The 13,203-nt window shown below is 35.2% G+C and overlaps 1 protein-coding gene and 1 long non-coding RNA gene across 10 annotated transcripts; both read left to right on the top strand.

The window, feature by feature from the left end:
• Positions 1-2,157: 2,157 nt before the first annotated feature.
• LOC145122432 (putative helicase MAGATAMA 3) lies at positions 2,158-8,406 on the top strand. Of its 4 annotated transcripts, none has more exons than XM_079058039.1 (8): positions 2,158-2,310; positions 3,326-4,244; positions 4,744-4,932; positions 5,015-5,110; positions 5,197-5,356; positions 5,447-5,573; positions 5,659-7,425; positions 7,508-8,406. In XM_079058039.1, exons 2-8 carry the CDS (start codon positions 3,482-3,484, stop codon positions 7,928-7,930), a joined length of 3,525 nt encoding a protein of 1,174 aa, XP_078914165.1. In that variant the 5' UTR covers positions 2,158-2,310; positions 3,326-3,481; the 3' UTR covers positions 7,931-8,406. The 4 variants fall into 4 exon arrangements, with proteins under 4 accessions (XP_078914165.1, XP_078914163.1, XP_078914162.1 ...); XM_079058037.1 differs by having other exon boundaries at positions 2,162-2,310; positions 3,059-4,244; positions 5,200-5,356; XM_079058036.1 differs by having other exon boundaries at positions 2,162-2,310; positions 3,059-4,244.
• Positions 8,407-9,190: 784 nt separating this feature from the next.
• Positions 9,191-13,079, top strand: LOC145118694 (uncharacterized). Of its 6 annotated transcripts, none has more exons than XR_013713414.1 (7): positions 9,191-10,425; positions 10,535-11,009; positions 11,419-11,484; positions 11,827-11,895; positions 12,424-12,512; positions 12,614-12,751; positions 12,831-13,079. It is a non-coding gene; the product is annotated as an uncharacterized LOC145118694 (long non-coding RNA). The 6 variants fall into 6 exon arrangements; XR_013713415.1 differs by having other exon boundaries at positions 11,827-11,968; XR_013713416.1 differs by having other exon boundaries at positions 11,818-11,895; positions 12,457-12,512.
• The last annotated feature ends 124 nt before the right edge of the window (positions 13,080-13,203 follow it).

Raw genomic sequence — 13,203 nt, 5'->3', positions numbered from 1 at the left:
AGGGCCTAAGCAGTCAGATTAGGGTTTCCTGGTTGAAAACCCTAATAGCCTAACTATATAAGGAACCCCTAAGGCCCCAAAAACATGTGGAAGTAATCCCTAAGGGTTCTTAGACGTTTTTGTGCCTCCTCCTCCTTCTCCTAAGTCATCCTGTTGCTCATGGTGTTTGTGACTCCATTAGAGGTGCAACATTTAAGGCACTAAGCTTTCAGAAGTCAAGATCAAAAAGGTTTTGAGATTGTTATTGCTATATAACAATCAAGGTAAGATCTAAACCCTATTATTATGATAATATCGATTATTATATGCTAGATATAGGGTTTATGAGCTTTGGATGATTATTGCATGTTCATCAGACAAACTAGATCCAAAGCTTTAGGGTTTGCATGTACACCATATGATTGATGTAGTGCTCAAAACCCATCAGTTCATAGAGATGAACATAACTAAGTCTTGCAACCAATACTGATGAGTACTTGAAAATGGAACTTTTAAGTATTGGAGTAACCACGCTTAAAGACTACCTCATGGATCATGTCATGAGTAAATTAAGACGACTATACTTCTTATTTTTAAAATGGAGATGCATGAGGTTTTGTTCTACAATTTACCGTATCTTGTTTTTCTCCAACGTTGTCCGTAATCGGAAGCTATACATGGTTTGATTATATATTGCATGAGGAATAGTATTTGCCTATGAAGTCAAAGTTTATTTGGTTCTTCTGCCAAAAATGGAGAAGTAGATATCTCTGGGTCCCTTGATGATTTGGCGATGACGTCTAAAGCGCTTGGCCGTGCCGTGACTAAAATTGATGTGTTCAATTTAACAGTTAGATGCAGCTTTCACAAATCTATGTCGGTAAACATAATATTGAATTCTTAGAATGTCTATTCTCCATGTCTTAGATTCATACAAATATCATGAAGATCAAAGGAATTTGAAGTCACTAGTCTTAGGAATGTTTATAGCATTGTTGCGATAAGTACAGTAGTTGTGTTGGACTGCTACTCATTGTTGTTCCTAGTAAGTATTGGACCGATCGATTGTTGATGCCTAAGTGCAAGTGAGAGATGATGGAGAATAGTCCCCATAGCCATAACAAACCGGTAATATTACTATAAATAACAGTGTCCTTTTGGGTTACAACATAACTGAAAAGATATTTATATGAATGACTTATTTTGTTAACTAATTAATAGTTTAATTAATTAATTGTAGTGTTATGAGCATTTGATTTGACATGCGGAATTGTAAAGAATACAATGAACATGATGATTTGGGTGTCTAAGAGATGTATTTGATTATGAAAGATGTTACAAAAAAGTATAAGCTAGATCTAGACAAATAAATAGCTCACACTAACACTCTCAATGTTACGTCTCCCAAACACACTCTAATAGTTGCATAAACAATAATAAAAATAAAACAGAAAAGACAAATTTTCTTTTAATTAGAAAAATATTTAAATAAATAAAAAAAAAACTGAAAAAGAAAAAGGTAAGGGCAAAATCGTCAATATGAAAAATGTCATAACAAATTGGACCAAACTTACAACAAAATGAAAAATTTGGATTTCTGATGTTAGTCCAAACTTTTTTGGACCAAACTTACGAATTTTGACATAACACAAGAACCATTCTTGCAATTTTGTCTTTAATATACCAAAATACCAGTTTTAAACCATGCCTTTTAAAAAACTTAAAAGATTTTTATATAATATCCCATGATTCATATTTTCTTTGTAACTTAAACAAACATTCAAAATGTTTTAATATTCAAAGTACAAGTAATGATATTATCCGTATCGTCAGATATTTAAATACTAGATCATCATCATCAAGAAAATACGATTTTCATCATAAAAAATGTATCATCTTTTTATTTAATAAGTTTCCAATACAAATTTATCTATTTTCTAGTTAACAACTTAACATTAATTGCATGATGTTATAAGAATGATATTAGTTCATAACTTTATAATTGCAAGATATTTGTTGTTTAACAACTTAATATTAATTTCAATCGCTTTATAACATGTTTAAACATTAGTCAAATATGGGCATTAAAAGAATATTTATTGGTGATTGGTGAAATTATATATGATTCGGGTCGGATCCTCTTTATCAAAACCCCCCCAAAATCTACCCGTTCCAACGTCTTTGCCCTATAAAACCTAATTCAGGGCTCTCCCCAGTTCATCAGATTCACAGACAGAATTTCAGTCTGGATTCCCAAATACACATTTCTTTCTCCCTCACTACTATTATTGATCTACGGACTTTGAATCAGCAATTTCGTACGTACAACAGGTGCGTATATCTTTCCATAATCATATATAGAATTTGTGTATTACTTAGTTGATTAATCAACTTGACATTCACAAGAATTGTGCTTTAATCACTTAATCCTTCATCGATTACGCCTCCCCCTCGCTAAGATGATTTGGTTTTTAGAACTCAGATCTAAATATTTTTAATTGTTTCTGTCTCTGTTCCAATTTTAGGTTTTTCTTTTATGGCGGGGGTACAACTGAAATGAATTTACCCTATTTATTAGAAGTAGGTGCTATCATTATTGTCTTTATGCATCTAATTCAATTGTTCAATAATGTGATAATTTAGTGTGCTAGGGTTGTTTACGCTGTGCTATGCATATACTGTGTACTCCAAATGAATGTGATAGGGGCATAGGGCTTAGGAGTTCAAACTTGTTTTGATTTGGGGTTTTATAAATCAAGCTAGGTATTGATTTCACTTATATAAATTTGTTCATATGGTCGTCCGTCTAGGGTTATGGCATTTACAATGCTCTATTGTTAATAAAATTTTATGGTACTTTTATTACTGTCATGCTGTTGTATGCGTCTGTATTACTGTTTGAGGGTGTAAAGTTTTATAGTACTCTGCTTGCAGAGTTTTTGATTTATGAGTACACACATCTAGTGCACTTCTCATAGTATGATGTACATCTGTACATGCCTCGTATTCTTGCATAAATTTATGTTTTCCTTACCTTAATCTCATTGAAGGTTCTTTTTTTCCTTTAATTTGCTTGCAGAACCTATTTTGTTTGCGTTTATTTGAAAGATTCAAAGGTTTGAGGTGTTTTTCCATTAGTGAAAGGTGGATCTGTTTGTGTATATGAGAAATGGGTTCTAGAGAAAAGCCATTGTTTGATCTTAATGAACCTGCTGTTGAGGATGAGAGTGACACAGTCCCCTCTACTATCAACACTTGTAAATTATCAACATCAGCATCAAGTAGTTCTCATAAAACAGTAAATACCCGTGCTTTTTCTCATGTTTCCTCTGTTTCGAGCTTTCAGCCTTTCATTCAATCAAAAAGAGAACAACCATCTGAAGTAGGTGAAGACCATAAGAGGGAAGCTGCTAAAAAAAACATTTTAGAAAAGGAAGAAGGTGAATGGTCTGATGTAGAAGACTCCTCCATTAAAACCAACAGAACAAGTAGTATCCCTGAAATGTCAACTTCTGGCTATGATGATAAATCACAAACAAAAGCAACTACTGAATCTGAATCCACAGATCAAAATGATTGTAATCTAACTACAGCATCATCAATCACATCTTCCAAGAATGAAAATAACAACCATACTTCAAAGCTTCCAATTCCAACTAACCCTGGAAAACGCCCTAAACTTGATCAACAAAAGGAAGCAATGCTAGGTAAAAAGCGTAGTAGACAAACCATGTTTCTAAACATGGAAGATGTTAAACAAGCGGGACCCATTAAAATCTTGACCCCAAAAAAACACAACTTTCAACCACCCATTGTAACACGTATTGTGAAAGAGTCACGCCCTCTTCTTGACTCAATTAAAGAAGCAAAACAGATTGATCAATCATGCAATGAGGGTAATAACAATCATGTGGAGTCTAGTGATACAAAATCTGATTGTAATGAAACTGATTTGAGTTCAGGACCTGTAACTCGTTCTAGAAGAACAAATAGTGGGACAGATCTTGCTGGAGAAGATAAAGATAAATTATTTTCAGATCATATTCATAGACAGAGTTCATTTAAGCAACCTAGTGATTCAAGACAGATGAAGAATCCACATATTCCTATAAAAAAGCCTCCATTAATCACTCAAAACGATTCCAAATCAGTAGTTAAAAAGCTTCCTTCAAGAAAACCAACAACTGTCACTACACTTTATCAGGATACATCAGTGGAGCGTCTTCTAAGGGAGGTGACTAATGACAAGTTCTGGCAGCATCCAGGTGTGTTTTTTTTCTTTCTTTTAACCACTTTTTACCTTATGTAAAAGTTACGGATTTGGTCCTTGACTTTATTTTTTTTTATCTTTGGAGTCCCTTAAAGAAATTATTTGTACCCTTTTTTTGTCCCTTACAGAACTATTTACAACTTGTTCATTTTGCTAATGATTCTGTAGTGAATCTTACAATACGATTTGCCATTCAGGATTGATAAAATACAATTCACAATATAAAAAAAAATGTGGTTGTATTAGTTATTGAATGAATGGTAATGTTTGTATTGCCCAGGCCCACGCATAGCAAAAGGGGATCCCTGCAGCTTCATGTGGTTGGGCGTTCACTTTTCACCAGAGCCTCTTCAATGGAAGAAATAAAAAAAAATCATACTTTTTATAATTAGTAGTAATGTATTATAACAATTAGATTCCCATTTTGTTTGTGGACATATTCTTTATTCATTTTACATGAACACAAAAATCTCAAAATCTTTTTGGACATTCAGAGGATGCGGATCTACAACGGGTCCCAGGAAGCTTTGAATCAGTAGAAGAATATATTCGAGTTTTTGAGCCTTTACTCTTTGAAGAATGTCGTGCACAACTCTACAGCACATGGGAAGAATCAACTGAAACTTCATCTAGAGATTCACATACAATGGTTCGCATTAAAAATGTCGAAAGGCGAGAAAGAGGTAATTATTTTCATTTCATTATATATAAATAATTAAATAATAACAATTTATAAGTTTATATTAATTTTATGTGATGTTACAGGATGGTATGATGTTATTCTCCTACCAACAAACGAATGCAGATGGAATTTCAAAGAGGGCGATGTTGCAGTTCTTTCAACTCCAAAACCCGGAACAGGTTTGCTTAAATTCATTAATCTATAAAAATAAAAAATTATTTCACAAACCTACTTAATAAAAAAAATAAAAACCCATTTTTTTAAGCAGTTAGAATGAAGAGAAACAACATTCCAACAAATGTGGAAGAGTCCGAGGTTATCGGACGTGTAGCTGGCACTGTCAGGCGTCATATACCAATAGACACTCGCGACCCCACTGGGGCCACCCTTCATTTTTACGTTGGCGATTCTTTCGATTCCAACAGGTTTTCCTTTTTTTTATTTATTATTTTTTTAATTCATATTTTTAAAAAGTACTTTACAGTTTACTCATAATTTTTTTTTTTAAATTACAGTGACGATGACCATATATTAAAAAAACTACACCCTAAAGGCGTCTGGTTTTTAACCATTCTAGGTGCTCTTGCTACAACCCAAAGAGAATATATCGCGTTGCATGCTTTTCGTAGGCTAAATTCACAGGTGTGTTTTCCTTAAATATATATATATTTTGTCATTTTTTATATTTTATACAAACTCATGAATTGTGATTGATTTTTTGATACAGATGCAAACTGCGATACTTCAACCAAGCCCGGAGCAATTCCCAAAATATGAAGAACAAGCACCATCAATGCCCGAGTGTTTCACAACAAACTTTGTTGACTATCTTCATCACACATTCAACCAGCCTCAATTATCAGCAATCCATTGGGCAGCAATGCACACAGCAGCAGGAACAACAAACACTTCAACAAAAAGACAAGACCCATGGCCCTTCACCCTAGTCCAGGGCCCACCAGGAACCGGTAAAACCCACACCGTGTGGGGCATGCTAAACGTCATCCACCTCGTCCAATACCAACACTACTACACCGCCCTCCTAAAAAAACTTGCCCCCGAAAGCTACAAACAAGCCACCGAATCTTTATCTTCCGAAAACGCCCCTACCGGATCCATCGACCAAGTCCTTCAAAACATGGACCAAAACCTATTTCGGACACTTCACAAAATCTGCCCTAAACCACGCATGTTAGTCTGCGCCCCTTCCAACGCCGCAACCGATGAGCTTCTGACACGTGTCCTCGAACGTGGCTTCATCGACGGCGAAATGAAAATGTATCGCCCCGACGTGGCCCGCGTCGGGGTAGATTCAAATACACGTGCGGCGCAGGCGGTTTCCGTGGAACGTCGGACCGAACAACTTCTAATGAAAAGTAGAGATGAAGTCTACGGTTGGATCAACCAATTGCGGGTCCGCGAAGCGCAGTTGTCTCAACAAATCGCGTCGTTGCAACGCCAATTGAATCTCCAAGCGTACACGGGTCGGGCCGAAGGATCCGTGGGCGTCGACCCGGATATTTTAACCGCCCGTGACCAAACCCGCGATTCGTTTTTACAAAACCTCGCCGCGGTTGTCGAAAACCGCGATAAAGTTTTGGTTGAAATGTCGCGGTTGTTGATTCTCGAACCGCGGTTTCATTCCGGAAACTTTAATCTCGAAGAAGCGCGTGCCAGCCTGGAAGCGAGTTTCGCCAACGAGGCGGAGATTGTGTTCACAACGGTTTCAAGTAGTGGGAGGAAACTATTCTCTAGGTTGACGCACGGGTTTGATATGGTGGTGATTGATGAGGCGGCTCAGGCGAGTGAAGTCGGGGTGTTGCCGCCGCTTTCGCTCGGTGCCGCTAGGTGTGTTCTCGTCGGAGACCCGCAGCAGCTTCCGGCGACGGTGATAAGTAAGGCGGCGGGGACGTTGTTGTATTCGCGGAGTCTTTTCGAGCGGTTTCAACAAGCGGGGTGTCCGACGATTCTCTTGTCGGTTCAATACCGTATGCATCCGCAAATACGCGATTTCCCATCGCGGTATTTTTACCAAGGGCGGTTGACCGATAGCGAAAGTGTAAAAAGTCAACCGGATGAAAATTACTATAATGACCCTTTGTTGAGGCCGTATGTGTTTTACGATGTTACCCATGGGCGGGAATCGCATAGGGGAGGGTCGGTTTCGTATCAGAATGTTCATGAGGCGAAGTTTTGCGTGAGGTTGTATGAGCGGTTGATGAAGGTGGTTGGTGGTGGGGGTGTAGGGAAGGTTACGGTGGGGGTGATTACGCCATATAAGTTGCAGTTGAAGTGTATACAAAGGGAGTTTGAGGAGGTGTTGAGGAGTGATGAAGGGAAGGATATTTATATAAATACGGTTGATGCATTTCAAGGGCAAGAACGCGATGTTATTATTATGTCGTGTGTGAGAGCTTCGAGTTATGGTGTTGGATTTGTTGCGGATATTAGAAGGATGAATGTCGCTCTTACTCGCGCCAAAAGGGCACTTTGGGTATAAATTTTATTTCTTCCTTTTTGGAATTAAACATTTTTTTTCTTCGAATAAATAAATAATCTAATTTGTTTTTTTTTAGGTGATGGGGAATGCGAGTGCTCTTGTTCAATCAGAAGATTGGGCAGCTTTAATTGCGGATGCAAAGGCGAGAAAGTGTTACATGGACATGGACTCGCTTCCGAAAGACTTCCTGGCGGCACCACCACTACCACCACCGCCACCGGCCTATGGTCCACCGCCACCTAAGTTTTCTAATTCGAGAGGCTTCATGAGGCCTAATTTCAGAAACAGACCATATGAGCATATGGGAACACCATCAGGAGATGAAAGTAAAACAAATTCAAACTCAAACTCAAATTCATCAAGAAATGGTAGTAGTTATCGGCCTTTTAATAAACCACCATTGGAGGACAACCATGATTGGTCTCGAGATTCATGGCAGCAATATGGGGCCCAAAAGAGACCGAATCAAGCTGGGGTATTGGGAAAAAGAGACCAATGATATGATGTTTGTCCAAGATTTGTTTTCAGATACTTACTGTGGGACCCAACCCAAAACCCTAAACCCAAAATTGTCACTGTACAAAGATATTGTCTAGCGGGAGGTTCTTTGGTTACAAGGAAAGGTAAAAAAATATATATATACCTTGAAATTGCTTAAAAGGGCAAAAACGTCAATTTGACATAGGTGTATCTGATTTGGCGACACTTGATCCACCACGGGGCGTCATGGTTGGAAAAATTGCGTTAGTTGCAAGATTTTGAAAGGGGACACGTTTTTATGTTTTGATGGGATGGGGCATTTGATGGTAGTTTTTTTGTTTATTTATTTATTTTTCTTTTGGAGTTTTATAGAAAATACAAAAGATGTAGTTGAATTAACATCTTGGGGAATTGTGGTATAAAAAGATTTTGTATAGAAATGGTGGTGTTGATCTTGATCAATTGTAAGTTATTTACAAACTTGTTTTTATTTCATTGGTTTAGTTACATATATGAATTATAACAGGAACGAAAAATTAAAAGAGCGGAACAAACAAGTTCATGAAATGAGTTATTTTATATTTGTTTGTCATATTTGGTCGGTTTGGAAGAATTGAAAAATATTATGAATTGTTAAATATATTCTATATAAACATATTTTTATCTGGTTATAAAAATGTTTATTTCTAATAGTCAAAAATATTTCTTTATCATTTGGACGGTTGTTTATAAATATAAAAATTAATATACCATTAAATTTTAAAAAATGGATACATTTAGTTATATTTAGAAAATAGAATAATGATTTAATTTAAGTTTTAAAAAAAATTAATGTTTATGAATATTATATAGATAAAAGTATTTTATGATTATAATATATTATTTCATTTCATCTAAAAAAACATATCTTTCTCATGTAATGAAAATTAATTTTGGAGAAGGAATCAAACATTTCATGATGTTTAAAAAATAAAAAATCCCCTCCCGTACTGTTTAGTTTAATCTTTTTTTCGATTATGGGTTTTGATTAAATGTTATAATTTCTATATAAAAGGGCTTAGATGTCAGTTGGTTGGAATCAAATACATATTTTGAAAAAAGGTTCATTATATATATATATATATATATATATATATATATATATATATATATATATATATATATTAAAATTCTCGCTACAGTAAAGTTTCTAAAAAGTTGGAGGTTGAGTCCCCTATTTATGTATATGTGTTAAAAAAACCTCCGTTTTCTGCTTTGGGTCTTTTTTGTCATTGTCTGCATTCTTGCCGTACGCGTGTTGTTTGTGCTTTGCTTCACCGTTTTCTCAGCCAATGATATTCCGATTTCTGTAAAGCACCGCCAATGATCCCACTGTCACCGCCTTATCAATACAGGTTCTCCTTCGGTTGAATTTTTCTCCCAAATCCGAAATCGCTAACTGCCTTCTTGTGCTCACCGCCGCTTCCTACATTCATATGTGTTCTGTTCATATTCTTCTTCATCTCACGAATTCTTTCCATCTGATCCATCTTTCTCCGGTGAGATCGTCGACCCTCACTACGGCGATTGCCCAGCGCCGCCATACCCACTATTCTCTCCATTTGTGCTACCGACAACAACCCACCATTGAAGACCGACTGCTGCTTCTCATTACATACTCAAATGTCTTTCTATTTTCGATTCAAGGATTCCACCTCCTTCACATGCCTCCGCTCATCCGCCCGATTATCACACATATTACCCCCTTCACAATCCCAGAGGCAGAATGAAATCGACGTTGAGAAGACGGCAAAGACGATGAATACGACAACTGTGTCGCTGCTTAGTGTTGCCTCCATCATCACCGTTCATCGCTACAACCGCCACCAGACCCCCTGCCCTTCCGTTCCTGTTTAGCTGTCGGATGCAAACAGAATAGTGGTCTTCAGTGGCTTCAAATTGGCTAGCCATCCTTCTCTTCTAATCACTATTCTCCCCCGTTCTCCACCACCTTCTCCTCCAAATAGATGTTTTCCAGGCTACTATACATACATGTCGATTATAAAGATTCAAGATGCGTCGTACTCCAACAAAGAAAGGCCCGTCTAATTCAACGTCATCGCCAAATTCGTCAGCCGGTTTTCCTTCACTTCTCTGTTTCAAATTGAAATTCACATTAATTTTTTGTGATTTAGATCGATTGAAGTGAGTTTCAGACGCATGCTGTTGTTATTTTATTGAAAAGATTCGTATCATAGCATGCATGAAATGATTTTAGAAATGTGCATTGGTTATTGATCAACAATTCTGTGTTTGATTTTAGCGATTTTGTTTTATGACATGATTGTGCTATGTATGGTGCTCAGTTGTAAGTAGGCCATGGTGGTTGTTTTGATTTTCATTTTGTGTTTTTGTGATTTTTGTTTCAATTTGCTGATATTTACCTTATAGATGAGTGAAGTGCATACTTGAAGGAACATCTCTTGAAGGCCCAATTCCCAGTAGTTATGCAGCTTTGACACAACTAGAAAATTTGTAAGATCATTTAGCAATTTTATAAAATTTAGAAATAATTGGAGGTTTAATCTGGATTATATGTTAATTGATTTAATCTATTTGTTCATTTATGTTGTTTTTTTTATAGGACAGTTGGAGATCTAGATGGTGACTATTCAACAGATGCATTAAAACCTCAAATCACTTCCTCAGATGCACATGCACATACACACAGTGATACTGATAAAAGTAGCCAACATATTCAAGCATCGCCATTAATATATTAAGATAACTTTTTTTACCATAAATTTATGAAATTTAATATATTTATGTTTTTCCGTGTTGATCAGAAGTTGTTGTTGTAGATGATCAGATGTGATCTACTCAGATCAAATTTAAAGTTGAATTTGATGTTATCTAAAGCTGAAGATGATAAGATTTGAAAGATTAAGCTGATCAGCTATAAGTTACTATTCAAGCTTATCAGAAGCTGCTGTCCTAGGTGATCAGTTCTGATCTGGCCGAGTTCATCAGATTTGAAGCTGATTGTTGTATATGAAGTTATCCGAATCTAAAATTAATCAGCTTTGGAAGATTAATGTAAAGGATTTGTTGTTAACCAGGTACTCTTTTCTGTCTTTTTTATTATCCAATTTTAAAATAAATTACAAAAGTTTTCCTTTTTTTACTGTTTTTGATCATGTTCCAAGTGAAATGGCTATATTACCCTTTTCTGATTTTTATTGTTTATAAATCAAACGGTAATATTGTCAATTGCTTAAAACATGAACAAAAAACTGAAAGACATTAGTCTAGACCTGAGTTCCGTTCCAATTCACAAAAAAACACGCTACAATCTTGTGTGCCAATTAAAGGGGATACTCACAACTTCACAATCTTCTTAAGTCTTGGATTCACAGGTTGTCTCCCTTTTATATCATAAAAGGGAAAACGAAAAAAAAAAAAATCCTTTCTTAAAATAATATTAAATTCTACCTAATTCCTTGTTTTATTTTATTTTTTCCCATGTAGATACTCACAGATTGATGACCGAGGCAATGGGGGAGAAAACATCAATAGCCAATCTTCACGAACACGGTATGCAGGATTTTTACATGCACGTATTAGCAACGAACTTTCATATTTTTTGTGACTGTATGTTTACTCAACTGTTGTTGTCGTTATAAAGTTGAGGTCAAAATATCAACGAGTTTAATAAAAGTGATGATAAAATGTTCAAATGAAAGAAAAATATATGGTTACTTAATAAACAATCGTTTACCAATAAAACAATAAATATAATAATGAAAACATCTTCATTTCCTTTTATTAAATAATATACGGTTTGTTACATTAAGTTATTTAGTTTTTAAGAAACTTTAATTTTTGTCAACATTCTTACTGATACAGTTTAGCAAATTGATTTGCAAGTTGGTGCAGTTCTTGAGGCTGATTCTGCTAATCCCAAATCACTTGGTGTTGAGTATCTATGATACTACAGTGAAGAAGGTAATATTCATTCAAGCCCATTATCAAAAAATTAACTCCACAAGAATGATCTCTCTCCACCAAGGGCAAAAAGGTCATTTTTTTTTTTTTCTGAATTGTGAAAATTAAAGTTTTATTTGTATTTATAGATAAGCCAAAAGGAGAAATATGATAGCACAAAAGCAAAGAGAGAGGTGTCATGCTTCAGAATATAAGTTACACAAATTTATTTGTTCTCACTACAGTTGTAACCAAAATAACATTTCACAACTGTTAACTAATAATTCACACAATGCAGTCAACACTCCCAGTACATAAGTTCATTTCAAACAAGTTCAGACAAATCTAAATGTCTGTATGAACTTTAAGCTCACAAGTTTTGGACTATCACTCATGATTAGGGTGAAGAGGAACGTTTCCTGTCCCCGAGCTTGATTATGATTAGGAAATAAGTTATGTTCTGAAAATGGCAAAGCCTAAGAAACATTAATATGTATAATTGTGTTTGTTTTTATGCATTTTTATATTAATGCAATTTTGTTTTTATAGAGTTATAATAGGTTAAAATGAAAGTATTTTCAGACAAGATATTGCTGAACTTCCAATAGTTGCTACAAATAAATGCAAACCAGGAGAAGGTGAGATGAGAAATAGCAATATACTTTGTATTTGAATAACGATAACTTTTGAGATAATTATTGCTGACGTGGCAATTAATTAATTTATATTTGATTGGCAGGGAGACTTCCATGTATTGTTTAGCTGAATTATGAGATTACTTTCGTCTTTGAATATAAAATAGATTGTGCTTCCAACTCCAGACGAAGCTAAATCTATATGAACCAAATTAGGCTTCGAAACAATAGAAACAGAAGTGGTACATTTTTTCATCTTAACTTATGAAAATCTATTATTTGGATAACTTTATAAAATATAATTACTTTCTTTTTTGTTAGGTTGGTGACCTAAGGCGAAGATGCTCGACTATCATGACATTCAAAGGCACACAAATTGGGAGAGGAGACAGAACAATAACCTGGAGAAGCCGAATATATTGCATTGTCCTAACCAAATTTAGCAGTGTACTTTTCATTCTTTTAGAACATGCAAACATGAAATATTGTATTCTCTATTTCATGTCGCAGTCTTTTGATAAAACTTCAAATTATCAGACACTAGTTATCTTTAATGCAATTTAGAATTTTTGCCGTACAATTTATTATTAATTTTTTAAGGACATTGTTATTTGTTTTAGTGTCATAGACTATTCACTTTAATTGAAATTAACATGTGTGTTAATGTAGAGTTAAACTGTGATCTAAAAAAGTT

The sequence above is a fragment of the Lactuca virosa genome, chromosome 6 (assembly GCF_052849685.1).
Source record: "Lactuca virosa cultivar CGN04683 chromosome 6, Lactuca_virosa_CGN04683_v6, whole genome shotgun sequence".
Taxonomy (NCBI): domain Eukaryota; kingdom Viridiplantae; phylum Streptophyta; class Magnoliopsida; order Asterales; family Asteraceae; genus Lactuca; species Lactuca virosa.
Note: the sequence above shows the minus strand (reverse complement) of the source record. Positions and strands in the feature narration are given on the sequence as shown.

What these genes read in the sequence shown, in the direction of transcription:
- LOC145122432 (XM_079058036.1), top strand. Translation starts at nt 3,149, where the DNA reads ATGGGTTCTAGAGAAAAGCCATTGTTTGATCTTAATGAACCTGCTGTT. An exon ending in GATTCTTTCGATTCCAACAG is followed by an intron (nt 5,357 to 5,446) that starts GTTTTCCTTTTT and finishes TTTAAATTACAG; the next exon opens with TGACGATGACCATATATTAA. An exon ending in GCGCCAAAAGGGCACTTTGG is followed by an intron (nt 7,426 to 7,507) that starts GTATAAATTTTA and finishes GTTTTTTTTTAG; the next exon opens with GTGATGGGGAATGCGAGTGC.